General features: G+C 44.9%; 1 protein-coding gene across 3 annotated transcripts; it reads right to left on the bottom strand.

The window, feature by feature from the left end:
* Nucleotides 1-246: 246 nt before the first annotated feature.
* CCDC92 (coiled-coil domain containing 92) lies at nt 247-18269 on the bottom strand. 3 transcript variants are annotated; one of them, XM_063351216.1, is made up of 6 exons: nt 18011-18268; nt 9867-10009; nt 8500-8606; nt 3721-3867; nt 3264-3305; nt 247-1779 (listed from the first exon to the last, which is right to left on the bottom strand). In XM_063351216.1, exons 4-6 carry the CDS (start codon nt 3848-3850, stop codon nt 1004-1006), a joined length of 948 nt encoding a protein of 315 aa, XP_063207286.1. In that variant the 5' UTR covers nt 3851-3867; nt 8500-8606; nt 9867-10009; nt 18011-18268; the 3' UTR covers nt 247-1003. The 3 variants fall into 3 exon arrangements, with proteins under 3 accessions (XP_063207286.1, XP_063207285.1, XP_063207287.1); XM_063351215.1 differs by lacking the exon at nt 9867-10009; XM_063351217.1 differs by lacking the exons at nt 8500-8606; nt 9867-10009 and having other exon boundaries at nt 18011-18269.
* Nucleotides 18270-19042: the final 773 nt, after the last annotated feature.

Below are 19042 nucleotides of genomic sequence, written 5' to 3' on the forward strand. Positions count from 1 at the left end.
GATTTTCCTCCCGTATGAACTGGTTACATCAGTTAAACACATTTTAGAGGGACAGCTCAGCTTTCATAAGCTGGTAGAAGCCAGCACCATCTGATGATGCCCAGAACAAGTCTAAGGTTTTCAGGAAGCATAAATAATCCCTTTACAAAAAAGTGCAGGTTAGAGCATAAAGAACCATTTCTCCCTGGAAAAGGAGCTCTGAGCCAGTATCAAAGGTGCTACAAGTGCAGAGTACTGACTAGTGTGAAATGTGGAATGGAGCCATTCAATTTAAAAAAAAAAAAAGCAACCGTAAACAATCCAGTGTTTATACTCTTTCTATGAGGATCATTAACCTTTTAAGAGAGTGCTTTATTCCCCCCTCCCCTTTTTTTTTTTTCCGCTTAAAGCCACAAACCAAAGTATTTAACATTAATCAAGTAATGCTTGCTGGGACTCTCGGGATTTTGAGAAAGAGAAACTATGAACACGATTTGCAATCGAGAGCGTCACGTGAAGGAAAAGATGGCCTTAGTTCGTTTTACAGTGTACGTACATCTGCGTCATTTTCAATGCTACTGTGAGAAAGGCTTTGTCAGGGAGGTTAGTGTTTGTGTACGGATCCTTACATACACAGTGAAGACAAAAGAACCACTGGTAGTTCAAACATTAACAGCCACTACATATTGCTGCAGGTGTAGAGTTAAGTTTGTTTTCACTAATATTAATAACGCAGCCTGCAGCCTGTGCCTTTGTCCACACGTGTAGTTACAATAAATGGAGCAGTGCTCAGAAGCAAGCAGTCAGGTACCCCTGATTTGGCCACAGCATTTAGTAGTTATATACCTCGCCATATGAACACAGTCGTATTAGGTTTCATTAGAGGAGCATAATCTAGAATGATGTATCTGGAAGAAGTTTGGCATGCATGGGGCATCAAAAGAAACTTTACTGCAGGTGCTATTTATCCTACAGGATCACAGTGCATAAACAGCAACAGAGTAGAGCATTTCAGTGATTTTACTCAAACAGTTCTGTCTGTCCCTGAGTGCTTTCTGACCACTTTGCTTCCATGGACCTGATCCACTGCCAGCGTTTCAACCTCCGGCTGCGGCTGGGATGGCGCGACGTGGTGGATGCGATGCGCCACCCCAATGTGTGCCTTGTGTGGCTTCTCTCGGGCCGGGCTGTGCGATTCGCCAGATGCACGATCTGAAGCAATAGGTGGGATAACTAACGGCCTCTCCTTAATAAGATGTACCTCTGCCGTTTCCCTGGCCAACAGAAACGGAGTGGGATCAGGCATGGCATCCACAGGCTCTCTTAACAGCAGCTTCCGGCTCTCCGATCCTATTCTGTAGGCCTCTTCAAACTCGGGGTTGAGTGGTGTCGACAGACTCTTCTTCATCCTGCGTCGTGGAGTCTCCGGCAGTTTATCTTTGGGAGGGGACGGCTTATAGTTGGACAACACGGGACTGCCAGAAGGGGTCCCCTCTGAAGTCCCGCTTGAGCTCATCAGCTTCTTCTTAGTAGCGTGCAGTTGAGAAGTTAAATAAGCAATAGTGCTCGCTCTCTGCTCTAGTTCACTTGACAACATATTGAGCTTATGGCTTTTCATTTTTAACTCTTCCAAATACTTCTTTTCTCTTTCTTTAATAGTGTTTTCCAGCACCATTATCATCGCATTCTTTTGTTCAAGTTCTTTCAATAATTCATTATTTTCAGCCTCTTTGGCTTTCAGCTGAGCTTCAAGATCTTCACACTTCCTTTTGAGTTCATCACTTCTTGAACTACCATTTCCTACAAGAATAGAAAAAGCAGAAGTGTTCCAAATTAATGATGGCCACTAAGTAAAACAGTGCGATAGGGTTCCTTTTGCTATCTCAAAGCCATAAGAGAACTCCCAAGACTACCTTCAGCTAATACTCTTAAAACTACTTCAGAAGAACCAGGACAGCTTTTAAGGAAATGATGACGAGCTAGTGCCACTCACCATGGGTTAGTAGCGGTGTTAGTAAGTAGAGATGCTTCGTATGTTCTGGGGAACAGGGATTACAGAAACTATGCTTGCTGAACTTGCTCAAAATTGGAGCCATTTTGCAAATCCTCTGGTTATTAAGAGGAAGTTCTCCCACTGCAAAATGCCAGACTGGCTGTAAAGAGTGATGGAGCTCAGCAGGAAGACATGCCAGGCTTCAGCTTCACCCCTCCATGGGCAGCTGAAGCCCGTGACGCTAAGGCAGAGGTGTGCCCTCTTCCCCAAGGCTTTGCTGCTGCAGAGGTCTCTGTGGGGATCAGGTGTCTGAGCCTGGCTGCCTTCTCTTCTCAAGAGCGCGACACATCACCCCGTAACACCAGGGGTTCTTGCACTGGTGAGGGCACACCGTCAGGAACAGGCAAGGCTGACCCGCCTCAGCGTTCTTGCCCTCACGCCATAGGGCCTGTGGGGCGATTTTGTCTCTCTTCCCTCGGTTATTACAGCTGGGCGGCTTCCCAACTGCTCAGCAGAGACCAGCAGCCTGGATTTCTCCAATAACAGGCACCCTATGTCACAGGGCTATCGACTGTGAAGTGTTCGGTAGTGTCCCCTCCACACCGGGCAGTGCCTGTGTTTGGCACAGCATCAGCACAGGTGGCATTGCTGGTAGATCACCTACTCTGAGATTCCTGTGACGAGAAGCATCTGAGCAACTTTGCATTATCAGGGAATAACACTGAATACATGCAAAGTTGCTCAGTTGCTTTGCTAAATTTGCTCATGTTCTCTCTTATCCACAATATACGTCTTGTCCCACACCATCCCTGATCCAGGACGTTACTCCCAGGGAGTATTTTATTCTTGTGCTTCACGTATTGATAACATAATACATCTAAAATAACTGGAATCTATGATATATATTTATATAAATAAAAGCTTTGTGGTGGGATTACAGTACCAGCTAAGTTTTAATAATAGTCTCACTCTTCTGCTCCTAAAATTCATGTTCCCTGTTCCTATAGAACACGCAGGGAACTCATTGTTTAGTAGGAGCACGGAGTCGGCAGTTCTACACTCTATTCCTGGCTCTCTCCTATGTGACCTTGTCAAGAACTTGTGACATTTCCTGCATAATTAACAGTAAGTCTGGAAAGGAGAAAACTGTTCTTATACCTTTGGAGTTTATAAAGTCAACATCTGAAGTGGAAAGTATTCTCACCTACTTGTAATGGAGAAAATACAAACATTGAAAAAGATGAGGAAGCTTAACGTGAACATTAAAAGAAAAATGCTATGTATTCCTTACCTGACAAGTCTGAACTCTTTACAGTCAGCTCATAGGTTAAATCTGAGGAAAAAAGTTGTTTATTTTTGTTAGAACATCATCATCTGCCCCATACCCCGCCTGGTGAGCGTGTTTACAATGGCATACTTCAATAAAAATATAATGAATTCTTCCCCCCGCCCAAAGCAATCACAGGAGATCCACTGATCTGTATGTTATCTGATCTGTACTGCACGTTATCTGATCTGTAGAACAACTGGAACTATCAGGTGACACGCCGCTTTTTTTATAAAAATAATAAAAAAGATCTTTGCTTAATGATCACACAGTTGTGCCCCGAGATACATGCTGATCACCCTAAATACACCCTGGTGGTGGGCTTTGCTGCCAGGTTTCACTGCTGAAGTGGGAAGCAGTTATTCCATTCTTGTGAAAAGAATTAAGCACCGAATGGGCACTGGCATCCTGTCCCGGCTACCTGTGCAGTGCTGCTGCAGGCGTCGGATCTCCGCGTGCAGGCCTTTCAGCGTGTTGGCATGTTCTCGCTGGAGAAACAAGAGATTCTTCTGGGCACTCTGTAGCTGGTTCTCCAGGTTTGATGTTGCCATCCTGAGGCGCAGTCACCCTGTCAGGAAACAGATGTAGAACTGTAACAGTCCGTTATCTTGCACATACACAGATCCTCACTCTACAACCAGGATCTGCAGGAGTAGCTGGATTCTACTGTTAATGAACTGGTATGCAATCAAGCAAATGCCACAAAAAGTTTTTCTGCTTCATGACTAGTTTAATTAGAAGTGCTCTAAGTTCATAGAAAGCCTAATTATACTCTAGGCCAGAGCAGCGTAGGGAACTCATTTGTTTGGAGTTAACACATTTAAAGGATTAATTTCAGACAGACAGAGTCACTAATCCTGTTACAAGATAAAAGTGGAGTTCTGAGAAATGGGCTAGTATGTCCCTCTGTCTTGTTGGGGGCTTTCTGCTTACCTCCAGGGATACAGGAATTAGTAACATCCCTGGACAAGAACAATGAAGAAAGCATTAAAAAGCGCCATCTCTAAAGAGAAACATGGAACAGGGAGTCTGACACACAGCCGGGCCCAGCAGTACCGTCACAGACATGGCTACGGGTGCCTTAGCCGAGATGTGCTCACTGGGACCCGCATGGGAGCCAGCTCTGGCTGCTGCTGGCTGCTACTGCGTTTCCCCAGCCCTAGAGCAGGATCCTGCACCCGCTGCAGGCCCCACGGCACGGGAGACCCCGACGGGCCCGATGACGTGGAACAGACAATTGACAAGGACGGTGTTTCATTTAAAGAGAAAGCCAACAGATTTTTCTTGCTCAGGTTCTGAGTACATGGAAAACTGTTACACCGCTGGCTTGCCCTTGCAGAACAGCCTTACAAAACTAGGCCTTGGCTACAGCAGTGCTCAGACTCAAATAAAGGTAGAGCCGGTTCACTGTACGATGCTGAGCGGCACCCCTGAAGACCCCTGCACTGCCAGGGTTACTGCTGCTCCTGACGTACACCCGCAGGCCAAACTGCCGGGACACATCTGTCTGGTAGAGCTGGGTACAGACTCTCAAATGAATTCCCTGGTATAGAGGTAAAAATAGCTCCTTGCGCCAGGCGCATCCAGATGCTTCCTGCAGAGAAGCACACGCCGTGCCTGGGGCTCTCTTCTGCGACATTTAAAGGAGCACCTGGAGGAGCGTCCAGAGAAACACAAACAGGATTTACCAGGTCCCTAGTGATATCTAGTCACCAAGTCTGTCATGACATGACATTGTTTTGTCCTGTTTCCTAGTGAAATTTCAACTCTAAAATAAGTATACTAATGAGAAAAAGTAATGATGACAACATGCAACCCTCCTGCAGCCTCAAAGCACAAAATCACTCGGGTATACTTTTAGTAGTTCTCAAATTTCGCTGTGTGATCATTACCCCTCTCTGCACACACAGAGCCATGATGCTACAGCCAGGACGCACGGTGCTGCTCCACCTACAGCGGGCTTTAGAGTTTAGGAGAACTTTCCAGAAACACGTGTCCTTAATAACTCCACATTACTACACTTAACATTTCTTTAGCAAAAAATCTGTCATGCTTGGGAAACGCTGGGAAGCCAGCCTTCTCAGAAGCACGGCAACAGCACAAAAACAGGTGCACAGACAACTTGCAGAGAGCCGGGCTCCCGGGGACACCAGTGACAGGCAGTGGCATACGCTGGGTGGGAATTACGCAAGCGCTGGTGGGAGAAATGGCCTCTGGGGGACGGAGCAGCACAGGGAACTCTGTCACAGCCCCTGGGCTACCACCAGGAGCAAGGAGGAGAGGTTTGTCCCAGCACAGCTGAGGGTCTCTGGCCTGTCGGGGCTGGGAGCCACAGCGGCCCCCTCCTGCCACTAAGTAACCCAGGCACAGAGGGGGAGGCTGGGTTAAACACTGCTGATGCAGGAGGAGCATTAGCTTTGTCATTACAGTAGTAAAAGCTAAATTCTGTTATCTGTGTAGTTTTGTAAAAACAATTACAGTATTTGGGTTACAAAGATAAGTAAAGAATCAGGACTCCCGTTGCCTGGACAACCATCTGCAACAGCATTACAACCTCGGTCTGCAACTACGGGACCACATGCTGTGCGTAACATAGACCTTCATTCTGTCACCCTCAAGTGTCTTCCATTGGGCTCTTTTTGCTATGTAGTTTTATGACAAAAATTTGAGTCTGCAAGTTTAAAATTGGTAGAACATACACTCAGAGAAAGTAACACACTTTTGTCATTCCTAAACATAACACAGCCCCGTGTTTAATTTTATACTTTCTACTCCCACAAAGAACAGCAGACTCAGTGCTCCTGCGCCTTGGTAAAACATTGGGGTTTTTTGGGGGGGGGAGGAGGGGGACAAATAAACACACACACACAGAGCGCCGCCTTGATTTCATGTGTGACCTTAACTGACATCATCAACTGACTTATCGCTACAGAAGCACGTATTTGTAAGAAAAATAAAGTGAAGGTATAAAAGACTTGAAAGGAATCCACTTCCGTGCAAGGGGCAAACCAGAGCTTTCGGTTACTTTGTAACAGAGATCAAAGGTTAAATGCAGCGCTGGAGAAGAATGAGGGTTAGCAGTGCCAACCTGCGCTTTGTTGAGCAAACAGGTCATTTCTCAATCACCATCAGTAGCAAACAAGCAAAAATTACGGCCCAAAAATATTCTGAAAAGAGGTTTCTGGGTTGGCTAAATAAGAAATAAACCGAGTTGTGTGTACAGGCTCTCGCTCTATGACTTCTGAAGAGGGGCTCACCTGAGCCGTGAGCAGTTTCCGCAGCCAGGAGCGGAGGCACCGGGACACTCCATGAGTCCCACGGTGGCACCCCCTCGCTCCCACAGCGTCAGAGGACTCTGAAGATGGACCACGCAGTCCATAACAATCACCGTGGGCACCATGACTTTTAAGGGTTAACAATATTTTAGCTGTGTTGCACTTTCAAAGTGCCACCATCTTGTTTGCAAAGCTGACTTCAGACAGGCAGCTTTACTGAATCATCCAATTTCGTAAGTGATCACACCCTTACCGACCGAATATGACAGCAGAATAAATCCTGCAGAGCCCATGCCCTCACCATAGCGGGAGCCCAGAGCACATGGCAGACAAAGGCTCAGGAGGGATTTGTAATCAAGAAACATATTTTCCAAAAGAAACTCTTAAGCACTGACAGTGCTAAGGGAAAGAGCAGCCTACCCATAATATCCCAAAGCCTTAACTGTCACAGTGGTTACGAACGGCGGCTTTATGCCTGTAACTACCATCTGAACAGGAAAAGACTTCAGAAACAAACAACATTCATAACTCAGTCCTTGCAAATAAATGTGGTTTTTAAAAACTAGTTTCTAAATGTTAGTAAAAGCAAAATAAGGCTGTCACTATTAATCTCCTCAATTGTTTTTTCACCTTGATCTCTTGCATCTTAAGGATCACACTAGGATTAGCTACTCTGAAGAAACAACCAATAATTGGAGGCAGGCTAGTTTTATGGGCTTCGGAAGAAAATAAAAATTACCAGCACCAGAGCATCGTCTCCCCTGCAGCACCGGTAAGTTAATCAGTGAGAGCAATTAAATCAATCCACTATGAATTTTATCTGCAGCCCCTCTGCCCTGAGGATAAAGGATCGGAGGGCTGTTTCGCACAAGCCTTCTGCAGCCTTCCCGTGCTCTTCCTCCCCCCTCAGCCTGGCTGCTGCCTGGCCCCTCTCTTTGCCTTCACGGGAAAGGGAATGCCGCCACCGGGAAGTCAGGGCTTCCACAGAATGCCTGGGCAGAGCTTCAGTTCAAACGCCACTCTATCCCGCCCAGTCACGTCTTTTTAGACGGCACATACAAACACTGTGCAATCCGTGCACCCGTGCTCTGGGAAACAGCCAAAACCATAGACCGTAGAAGCAGGGAAAGGGGAAAGTGTCTTGGATAGACAGTGACTATACAAATACACTTTTGCTATGAAATCTGCTTAGAATTGCACAAATTAGTATCAACAATATATTCTCCAAGCCATTTGTTATTTTGTAGCTATTTTAGGCCAAACAGGTTTTTAGACCAAATGTGTTTAAAACACAAAATTAGACCTAATATTATTCAAGTCTGAGATCTGGATGAACTGGATTTCAACTGTATACACATTATCTGCCACCCAAGCTCTCATTAGTACAATATTAAAAATATTTTTGATTGCTTTTGCAGACAAATTTACAAGGAAATTTCTATCACACAAGTGAGGGAAGAAAAAGATTCACATCTGCAGTCTGATTAATTAGCTCTCAGACGCCCACAGATCGCCTCCATTTCACCCAGTTCTACGTTCAGCAATATTTTTCCCTGCAGGAACTTTTTTAGCCAATGCCTAACTAAAAAGCTGGCCAAACTGCCAAAGCAGAAGCCAGCTAAAGAGAAAATATTTCTATTTCTAGAATAATATCAAATTGTTTTATGTTCCTAGAGCTAATACAACTGAATTTGAAACAAAAAGACTGAAAATATAGATAGGATATATAGTAAGTTAGGCCAACAATCTAGAAAATAATTTGTTGTTGGGTAAATTTACCAAAGAGACCATTTCTGAAGAGCAGAAACATGGGGTTAGAAGGAGGGAAAAACCTTCTCAGCATGACGTGGTAGAATCGCTCTGGCAATTGTTCTGCGTTTGGGTCAGACAAGAGAAGTATCTTCAGACACCAGAATAAAGATTACCTTAAAGAGCCCGGAGACACCACGGGTATTTTGTATAGAGACAGAGCCTGGGAGAGAAGCAGACGTCCTGGCTGTGACCCTCCTGGATGCTCACATCCACGATGCTTCTGCAGGACAGGGCAAGAGGGGACATTACTTGCTCAACAGAGACTCAGTGCTATATGTTGTCCAAATTGTTATGATTTGGCGCAATTATGCCCTTAAATAGTCCACCCAAATCATGTATTTCAATTTAAAGCATTCTTGCTGAAAACTGTTCTGTGGGGTAGGGTGTCAGCAAGAAAATATGCTTGTTTATGACTGGTAAGTCATTTGCATACAACTTTCTAAGTCACTTAGTTTTGAATAATTAGATTATAAAACACTTGAACAATTGGATTATTAAAACACTGAAGGCGTTCATTTCTGTTTTTCCCACTCACAACCAGTTTGCATATTTTGTACATTTCATAACGTCTTACAACTGATGAACTTCCTTGATTCTGTAGGTTGTGTAAAGACCCAGGGACATCATGCAAAAATATAAACTCAGTTTTAAAGCCAGAAACACTGACAACTGTCACAAAGTTAAACCATGCATTGAAACTTAAAAAACTTATTCTGAATTGACAGCACCCCTTTAATTCCACATTCTCACCATTAATGAAAGCTACTACAATTGCATAGAACATTTTATTTAACGTTAGTCTCAAATTTGTCAGCAGCTCCTAGGATAGATGCAAGCGAGACCTACTGACCCATGCAATCTCAGTCAGAAAGCTTTTAAAATGGGATACACTCAGGAGATGTGATGAAAAAGAAACAAATATATTAAAAAAGAATTAATGGTCTTGGGAGGGGTCAGTCTAAAGGAAAAAAAAAAAAAAATCTATTCAGGTATGTCTCCTATTGGGGTTTCAAAGAGGAAACCCTATAGAGCGGTTCTGGGATTGCGCTGAGCTGATTTCATCTCCTGCTCCCTGAAAGAAGAAAGAACGTGCAGCCAAGAACAAGGCTATGGTCAAAAAGCACAAGCAAAATAGCAAAATGCAGAGGTCAGCTGAGCCCTTAAAAGCCCAGATGAGCAATCTTCACTCTCTCACCATGGAAATCGGTGGGACAGCTCTCAAAGCAACCCGTCTCTGGCTGGATTTCATCAGATAAATTAAGCCAATGCTGGGAAGAAAGCTGTAACTGCATACACCACAGAGCAGTTATGTCACTACGGTTTCTCCCCTTCCCTTTTGTCTCCAAAGCAACTTCAAAAAAACAAAAAAAGTTTGTTGCGTTCTTACACAAAAGGAGCTGTGCAATGCGTACGTCACTTGATAAGGATATAAAATGTTAAAAGGGGCATTGCAGCGTTCAGCTCTGTGATGGTAACACACCTCTTTCGCAGCGAGACTGGCACTGAACACCGACAGCGCTGAACCCGTCAGTTACACAAGCTGTACGCGGATGGTACACTGCATCCACCCTTAAACACGCAACACTTCTCACTTCTCAGGATCACCAACATCACACGATGTTTCTAGATATAGTTAGAAATGTAGATATAGTTAGAAGCGCAGAAATGTAGACAGCTCAAAGATTGAACCTTCAGTCCTCCAAACAACGGATTCATAATTGCTCTTGAATATAGCCTAGGAGGAACAAATGGAACGAGTTAAAGAGCATTCCTTTGGGAACAACACTTTAATCCCTGCTGCACCTCAGCTTCTAGTAAAGTAGAGAAGGTAACTTAAATTAACATTCTTGTAACCTCAGCTTAGAAAGGAACTGCTCCATCTCTTTTACAAGTGCGTGTTCTCTTAAAAGGGGAACAAAAATAAATAAATCTTAACCTGAAAATTAAAAATATTGAACAAGGGCTTCCAAAATGCAACTTTGTTAGATGCTCACCATGAACAATTGCTAACATTTTAACAGCCGAATCTTGCCTTGCAGATGATGTGCAGGCTCCAGGCCTTTTCTGATCTTAAGTGTTTGGATAGAGTTCAAAATCTGTCAAGGCAATGAGCATCTGGCTGTGTATTACGTGCCTTTGCGCAAAATCAGAGCATCTCTATACCCCACTGCAAGACAAGAGGAGGGAGACGCTGATCTATGACTTCAGACAGTCCAAAGGAAGCTACTGGAACAAAGCCCAAACAACCATAGTTATTTAACGTTTTCGTTCCTGTTTGGTATGCACTATACAAAACAGAATAACCTCCTTTTACATGGATGGGATGACTGCCACCTGAGAGGCTGCTTTACCTCCCTGCCAACACATAGCCAAATCTTCTTGAAACATGGATGGGCAGGCAGGCCTTCTCCTCTCAACTGCTATCTAGTCAGTGCCCTCTCAAAATGTGGCAAAAAATGCCAAAATGCTTTTTGTATGCTAGACAAAAATACAATTTTAAGAACTAATTAAGGACACAGGAGTCTTCTCGTAAGAACCTTCAAAGTTTTAGCCAGTCCCCATTTTAGAGACCGTCACTAAACCGACCAAACATCTCTAAATAATGTAGCTCTAATGATAAAACGCCCAACTGACAGACTTAGCTGTTCTTTGCTTACATCAGCTCTCCATCTCCAGAGACATATGCCATCACAAAAGCGTTTGTTCAGCTTATTTTGAAGGACATAACAAAACCCCCTGCCGTCTCCACAGCCAATTTGAGGGCTTTGCTATCTTTCTGCTTGGACATTTGCTTTAAGTTCCCCCACCCCCAACTTGGTACCATTACACTTCTACTAATGTAGCTCTGGCAATAACACAGTTTAATAACAGCCTATTACACAGTTTCAGATTTATGGTTGCCCCTCATTTATCTGTGCATTAGACTAAACCACTTTAACTAGTGCAATATTTCTTAAAGTCATGTTATTTGGACTATGTGCTAGACCTACACAACCACCTTCTGAACATCCGCCTTCTGTGCTAAAGTATAACATACTTACATGTAAATATTGTCCCAATAACTTGTTTTCATATTCTTTTAGTTTGCATGGTTTAAGCCAAGCCAAATTAGTAGTTCTTTCCTGGAGACAACTGAGGGGAAAAAGGAAACGTGCCACTCCTCTCCCAGAGGAAGGATATCATTTTGCTTTCTTAGCTCCTTTTTTATTTCTAACACTTTTCAATGCGATTTTATTCAGTTGTTTCTCTACATGTATTCCCCTCCATTTTCTGATCAGAGATTCTGCAGACTCTTACAGTTAATCTCCGAGTGTCCCTGAGGAAGCAGAGATTTTAGTATTTTAGTAAGAAAATAATTTTTTGTTACTCCAACAGCAATTGGTATGACAGCAGGAAGAATAGCAGAGTGGACACACTCCTGGTAGCAATGATTTAATTCTGCTAGATGCTCTAAACGAACAAGCTGGTACTTGGCACAGAAATCGCTGACTGCTTACGTGCCCAACTGTCTGCCTGAAGTCATGAGGACTGACAGGAATAATTCACGTGGAATTTTCTCCGTCCTTGAGACCCCAGAAACCCAGAGCTATCACAATGGAAGAGGACTAAAAGTAATCAGATGTTAAGATCACTACCATGACAGAGACTATTAGAAAATCAAATCAAATGGTCCTGCAGTGGCATTTTATACAGATACAATTATTCTGACCAATACCAGGGTAGCTAATGCTACGGCTGTGCAGCTGACATGCAGAAATAGCTTACTCTGGCAGAAAACACTGAAAATGACCTAATTTGGCTATAATTCACTTTAGGGAAACAAAGAAGGTATCATCTAAATAACACCGATTACTTCAGAAGAACCCCTTTAACAATTACGAAGTCCATGTAATTTTTATTTTTTTAAAGTGACAGTAAAAGCCCTCATGAGTAATTCAGAGGAACAGGTTGGTTCTCTTCTGCTTTCTATTGTATTCACCCCTTCATTCTGAGGACAGAATAGTTTGTTATTTTAATATAACCTCCATTAAACCCACAGAACACAGACTGCACCCAATCACAACTAGACAGTTGTTACATTGCAAAGACACGCGTTAGTTTTTCTAGTGAAGATAATTTCTTTTGTCAGAAGGGGAATGACAAGAAAATTAATATCCAATTCCCCCAGACTAACACAATCTCAATGTTACACATAAAAACGAGCCTGATTCTATTTCTTTCAAAGTCATTAAGAAAGTTCTCCAGCTTCAGTTAAAGCTGAATCAGGACTTAAGCTAGTAAGGTGGGCTGTGGGAGGTTTTTGTACAAGGATCTGTTAAGCAGAACTCCAAATTTATGCTTAGAAATAATGCTATACTGTGGAAAAGTCAAGGTTTTTGGTAGGGTTTTTTTTTTTTTTCAGATATCAAACGTTCACTTACGAACACTTCATGTCCTCTTTTAATTTTATTCACTATGATCCGTAACATGTGAATCGCACAAGAACTCAAAGAAAATGTATTTGTGTCATTTTCAAAAATTTGCCAGTTCTGAAGGCTTGCTGAAACCCAAACCAAAAAAATTACTATGCTGGTTTCACATAAGCAACTTGGGTGGGCATCTTCCTCCCCTATAACAGGAAAATAACCTGCCACCACACAGACACGCAACTGTTCAGCCATCCAGCCTAGCTGTGACTTTGTCTCACCCATTCCACTCGCATACACTGAGCACGCCTTTACTGTCGCGTTTCTGAAATGCTCCGAAATCACCTTCCTGGTCATTCAGTGAACCAGGTCATGGAACTGGTCCAGCTGAAAACAAACCCGTTTTTCCACTGGCTATTTTTCAAGTGACAGGTTCACCATGCAGCACTACAAACACCTGTGCGGCTGATGGGGAAGGTTGAAAAAATAAATAATTAAAGAATTTAAAAAAAAAATAAATAAATCAGTAACCAGAGTGGGAGGGTGGTACAGACAGAATTGCTTCCCACAACAGTGCCAGCTCCGGACACTCACCTGAGCTTGAGCTCCTACTGCAAGAACTGCAAAAATGATGATTTTTAGAGTTTACCTGGAATATTTGTGAAACATCAAAAGGCACTAAAGCCTTACAGCAAGCTAAATAAATCTGTCCTAGGAGAGATCCATTTACAGAGAATAGCTACTGAAACAGCACTCTACAGAATAGCACAACTATTTTTCAGGCAAGTTTAACAGGCTGAGGAGTATGCTTTTCTCTAATGCATTCTGTGATGCTGTTTCATAAGTCATTGATTTTATTATTTTAGAACAGCAACTACGATCAACCATACAGAAATTGGTCTCCACTTTGCTAAAGTAAAGGTTTTGAGATCTGCTGATGAAGGATATCTAGTGGTAGTGACGACCTATATCTAAGTCCTCTCTTAAGCAAGTATAAGATTTTTTTTTTAAGTAAAGTTTTTATTTTTCTTAAGTAAAAAGAATGTCAGGACAAAGAGTTTCAAACAGAGGTGCTTTATACTCTTACTTGCATAATCCAGGTATCTCAAATTGAGACAATGAAACAGCACACAGTTTAACTCAAGCTTTCACAAGGAACAGAAAGCAAACAAGCACACATACTTTTATGACAAAGGAAACCTGCCACTAATGACATAATTCACACAATTTTTTCCACACAGATGGACACTTCCTAAGCTCGACACCTCCACTCCACAGAGATGCGATATGCTGCACCTTTTGTCCCTTCCTCTGGGCCCTGACTCAGATCACAGGGAGCTACTCTTCCCTGGCGTATTTTCAGCCTTTCTAGAGGCAGCTATCATTCTGTTTAGGGAGCAGCCATGAAATTTTAGTTTTCAGACAAGCAATGTTTTTAAACAACATTGATCTTAAATCCTGTCACTCACCCAAATAATTAAGACCAACAAGCAGCAACGTATTTTAAGTAGAAACCAAAGGTCTTCTAGGAGTGAAGTGAGAGTAAACATGGTCCTCAATAGCAGGAAAGAAACCATGATCCAAAGAAAAGGCTTTTTTTCAAGGATTATTTAAAAAACCCCCAAAAGAACAGCTTACAGAAGTTCTGATACGCTCAAGAACATTGTCTTCAGCAATATTTTGTCATGCCTCTAACTTCTAGTAGTAAATAAATGTATTGCTCCCATTTACAGTACCACGCTCTTTAATATCACCAGGAGAAATGAGCTGGTAGATAACTGTAAAAAATTACTAGAGAAAATTATTCACTGATCGCATGGAGATACTGACTAACACCCATTATCACTCTGCTGGACATCCTTGTTTAGAGGAAGACAATTTTTATGTCACTTAAAAATGAGCACAGAGACTAAATCAGACACACAGTCATTGAAGATACTACAGTCAGATACATAAAGGATGCCAGGTCGCGCCAAGCAAGTAAAGGAATCAGAGGTAGCAACTGGGGGGCTAACATTCAAACTTGGCTCTACTAAATGCACTATTCATTATCTTCATTTACTTTTTCAGATATTGCATTAGCTTAATGCGCAAGAAAGGAGCGGAGAGTTTGTTTGGGCACGCTGCAGAGGCAAAGGAAACCAGAGCTCTAGTGATAATATTTCTGCCTGAACAAAGGGCACCCTCCCCGCTTCAACTCCACCCCGGCTCTGGGCCGCGGCACTCAGCACCATTGTTCCCAGGGCCAGGACAAGCTCTACCAGAGACTGTTCAGACAATACTGGTATGGTTACACACGATTAGCTTATTGCAGCATATTCGTATCAATAACAACAGTGTGGAAGCTGCAATAAGGAACACAAACATCTATGCTTTTCAGCGTGTCACAATGTTTTATTGTGTGCTGCAGCAGACATGAAAGAGGCTGCAGAAAGCCAAACCAGCGACCTTTCATGCAACTATCCTTTTTATCAACCGCAAAATCCTCAGATTTTTCCTTTCTTCATCAGTGGCTTTGCTTTTCAAACCAGCAGTAGGAAAAGCTATGCACTTGTCTACTCAGAATGCATTTAACTATTTCCCCTACAGCATCAACATTAAGTTATCTGATACACTGATTTTTCAGTAAATCACTGCTAACCGAAAACCACCACTGCTACTAACAGACACACATATATATACAGATACACAAATATACATAAAGTGTCACTTGTCAGCAAAAAAATTCTTAAGCATTATAAATGGTTTCAGAAAGATGAAGGTGTCTATTCTCTCTACAAAGTAAACTACAATTTGCTACATTTTTTTCAAAATTTACCATGAAAAATGAGGTTAAACATAAACTTGAGTAAAAATATTAATTACAGAATAGTATTCTCTTTACACAAGTAAGTATTAAAATGCATTGTGAATCCTGTGGACAAAAAAGTAATCCTTCAAAGTTTTGCTACTTCAACAACACGGTTTTTTAACCCATAAAAAAAGTAATGCGACACCTAGAAATGAGAGTCTGACACAGTATCAAAAAGTAAACTTGCAAACTAGTTTATTACAACTGTATTCCCTCTACTGTACCATGTATAATGTTCAAGAAATATTTCACTTTACATTATGTCCCACATTCTGGAATAATAGCACTGGGAGTTTTTCTTCTGCCTACTGCTGTTAAAGGATTGACTAATGTAGTAGATCTGTATATACAAATACATTGTCCTTAATACCTACAGCCTCTTGAATTAGGGCACACAGAGGAACAGTTTGATTTTTTTAACTCCAATGATAAAATGCATTTTTAAAAAAATCATTTAAAAGCCCTTGAAGTACGCAATTATATCTGAAACCTGAAGTAAATGAAACAACTTTAAGGAATGAAATAAGATTGCTATTTTAGAATTTGCAACAACTACTGGACTGAAAACTACATACAGCATTTGGATTGGTCATGACGCCTTCATCTTTTCTAAGGGGATGGGGGAGGAAACTTTACAGATATACTAAGCAGAAGTACAGTAATAGAATGAAAACAAGTAGCTATGCATCAGTTTAGCCAATATTCTTTTTGTCCACTTATGCAGCTAATACTTTCCTCTGTCATGACCACTCGATCTTTGTTGTTTCACTAAAAATGACTGCTGGAACCTCAGTACAATGAAAAGCTTGAAAAATTAGCAATATTACAAGTCTCCCATTATCTGTTTATAAAACACTTGCTTTAAATAATCAAACCAAAAAACATTGCGCAGTTTAAGAACATAAATGTCTGTATTCTGTATTTAATCTAACCTCTCCCAGAGGTTGTCATAATAAAGCACTACAGAATTACATTCACTAATGAGCAAGTTATATGGAAAAAAGGCACTGTATTTACAGTCATATCCATTTATCTTTTTTTTTTTAGTTACGGAGCATAATTTATATTGCAAAAGCATCACAAAAGCTTTTTATGCTTAAGCATCTTACCATCTAGGCAAAGCCAACAAGTACCCTGGATGCTACTTATGCACCTGCAATGCAGATCAAAATGGACAATTCCATCCTCAGGGCTGCCTCAGCTTCTCTGCTTTTATTTACCTTCGCTGTCTCAGTTTAGCACAATTTAATACGGCAAACTCGAACGCATACCCCTGTTGTCCACACGGTGGGAAGGGCCCCTGCTCCCTCCCTGCTGTCCCACCCTGTCCTGCGTAGGGAAACAGCATCTATGCGGCTGGAAGAATCTCCATGTCTGAGGATGCCCTGCACTTCTTTGCTGCCATATCCACAAGCGACAGGCGTTATCTTCAGAGGGAAAAAAATCTCCTCATCTCAAATGAAGATTATTCCCTACCTTCTCCAAAATGGACCCGATCCATATCCATCCTTCTTCCTTTTGCAGGCCCCGTGTTACCCATAAAAATGACACTGTTGTCACTTTCTAAAGTGAAAACGTACCATACAAAAGGAGGCTGTGCAGGATGGAGGAGGATGGGATGCAAAGCCTGCCCCAGCGGGTGTGGGGGGAGTCAGCAGCCCCACCGAAGCCCCCCTGAGCTGTGCAGAGGGAGGCCGGGGAGGGCGGTGGACGGCCGGGCGGCTCCCCTGAGCCAGGACAGCTTCGCAGACAGAAATGAAAGAAACGTCCTTGCCCCGGAGCCCGCAGAAACAGGAAGATAAGGGGTAAAGCGAGCCGCACCCCTTTTCTCCTCCGCTGCTCTAGTGACCAGAAAAGGGGCCTTTTATGCTCTAAAGAGAGAAAAGGAGGCACTTTGGTCCGGCGCCAGCGCACCCCGGGACGGGCAGCCGCAGCCCACCCCGCACGCCCGGCGCTGGCTCCGCGCCGCACCACAGCGGGCGGCACTGGCCGCCCTCGCCGCGACGGAGCTCCTTCTCCCCCGAGGCGCTGCTCTTCAGCCGCCGGGGGCCCCGGCACCGCCACCGCCGCCCGTAACGCCGAGAGGGGACAGCGGGCACCACGACAACCGCCGCCTACGGGGGGGGGACCGGCCTCACAACGCGGCGGCGGGCGGGGAGGGTCTGCGGGGCCGCCCAGGAGACTGGCGGTGGGTGCGTGTGAGGGAGGAAAGGCCTCGGCCCCCTCCCGGAGCGGCGATGCCGCTGACCCGCCCCGGGGGGATCGCGATGCCGTTAACGCCCCCTCAGCCGGTGGAGGGGACAGGTGCCGTCGTGTCCCCCCACCCCTCAGCCGGCCCGGGGCCGCCACCGCCCACCGTCCCCTCACCTGCTCAGCCCTCCGCGGCGCTGCCGAGGCGGCTCCCTCCCGCCGCAGGCCCCCACAGCCGCAGCGTGCCGCCCACCCCTCGCCGGGTCAGGCGCTGCCGGCGCTCATCGCCCCTTGCTCGCCACCAGCCCGAAGGAGCCGCGGGTCGCCCCGCGGGGCCGGCACTTACCGGCCGCGGGGGGGGACCAAAGCGGGGGGGGGACGGCGGGCCCGGGGGCGGTGGCGCAGGCGCAGGTGCGGCTGCGGCAGCCCGGCCCGTCGCTATGGCAACGGGGGGTCAGCGCTGGCAGCGGCCGCGGCTTTGGCCCCGCCCACCGGGAGGGGCGCGCGCCTGTACGTGCGGGGGCAGCGCGCAGGTATGTGCGGGTGCTGCGCGTGCCCCTGGGCATGGAGAAGGCGCGCGGGCGTGCGCGTGTGTCTGCGCGTCTGGGGCGGCAGATGCGTGCGGAGGCATGAAGCGGTGTGTGCGCACACACAGGCGAGCGGGGCGGGGGGGCTGGAAACACGCTCCAAAGGGCCATGACAGCGTGGATGTGCGGATGCGGGGCGGGGGAAGGAGGGGGAATGTTTGTGCTGCTGGCACTATGTCACATATGTCTCCCCATGCCCAAGCAGTTCATGGCCACAGGCGTGTGAATTTCCCCGCAAGCCCTCCCAAACGCGCACCGGGGCCCCAGCGCAGCAAGCCGCCCAGGGGTGGGATCTCTGCAGCCCGTCCATCCCCGCACTCGCACCGGGATCCGCACAGCCAGGTGCCTGCGACCCGAAACTGCCCACCGGCTGGGTGGGCCCTGGGCGTGCAGCCGTACGTGGCCGGACGCTCTTTGTGCATCTGTGTTTTCTGCATAAAACCTTGTGGAAGATTATGCCGCGTGGCATAATCACTGGCACGGGTTCCGGCAGACGCACGCCAGTTCAGAGGGGCAGACACGCACAGAAGTTCCCACGCAACTAATGAGCACAGGGCGGGTAGGGCAATCGGGGATTTGCCCATGACCGGGGCACTGCCCCTGTGAATGGCACACATAGGAA

Source organism: Chroicocephalus ridibundus, chromosome 13 (assembly GCF_963924245.1).
Source record: "Chroicocephalus ridibundus chromosome 13, bChrRid1.1, whole genome shotgun sequence".
In the NCBI taxonomy this organism is placed as follows: domain Eukaryota; kingdom Metazoa; phylum Chordata; class Aves; order Charadriiformes; family Laridae; genus Chroicocephalus; species Chroicocephalus ridibundus.

Excerpts from the sequence above, each read along its gene's own strand:
- CCDC92 (XM_063351217.1), bottom strand. The coding sequence starts at position 3,850 with ATGGCAACATCAAACCTGGAGAACCAGCTACAGAGTGCCCAGAAGAAT. Across the intron at positions 3,306-3,720 it reads CCTGCAGCAGCACTGCACAG|ATTTAACCTATGAGCTGACT; the intron begins GTAGCCGGGACA and ends TTTTTTCCTCAG. Across the intron at positions 1,780-3,263 it reads AAAGAGTTCAGACTTGTCAG|GAAATGGTAGTTCAAGAAGT; the intron begins GTAAGGAATACA and ends CTATTCTTGTAG.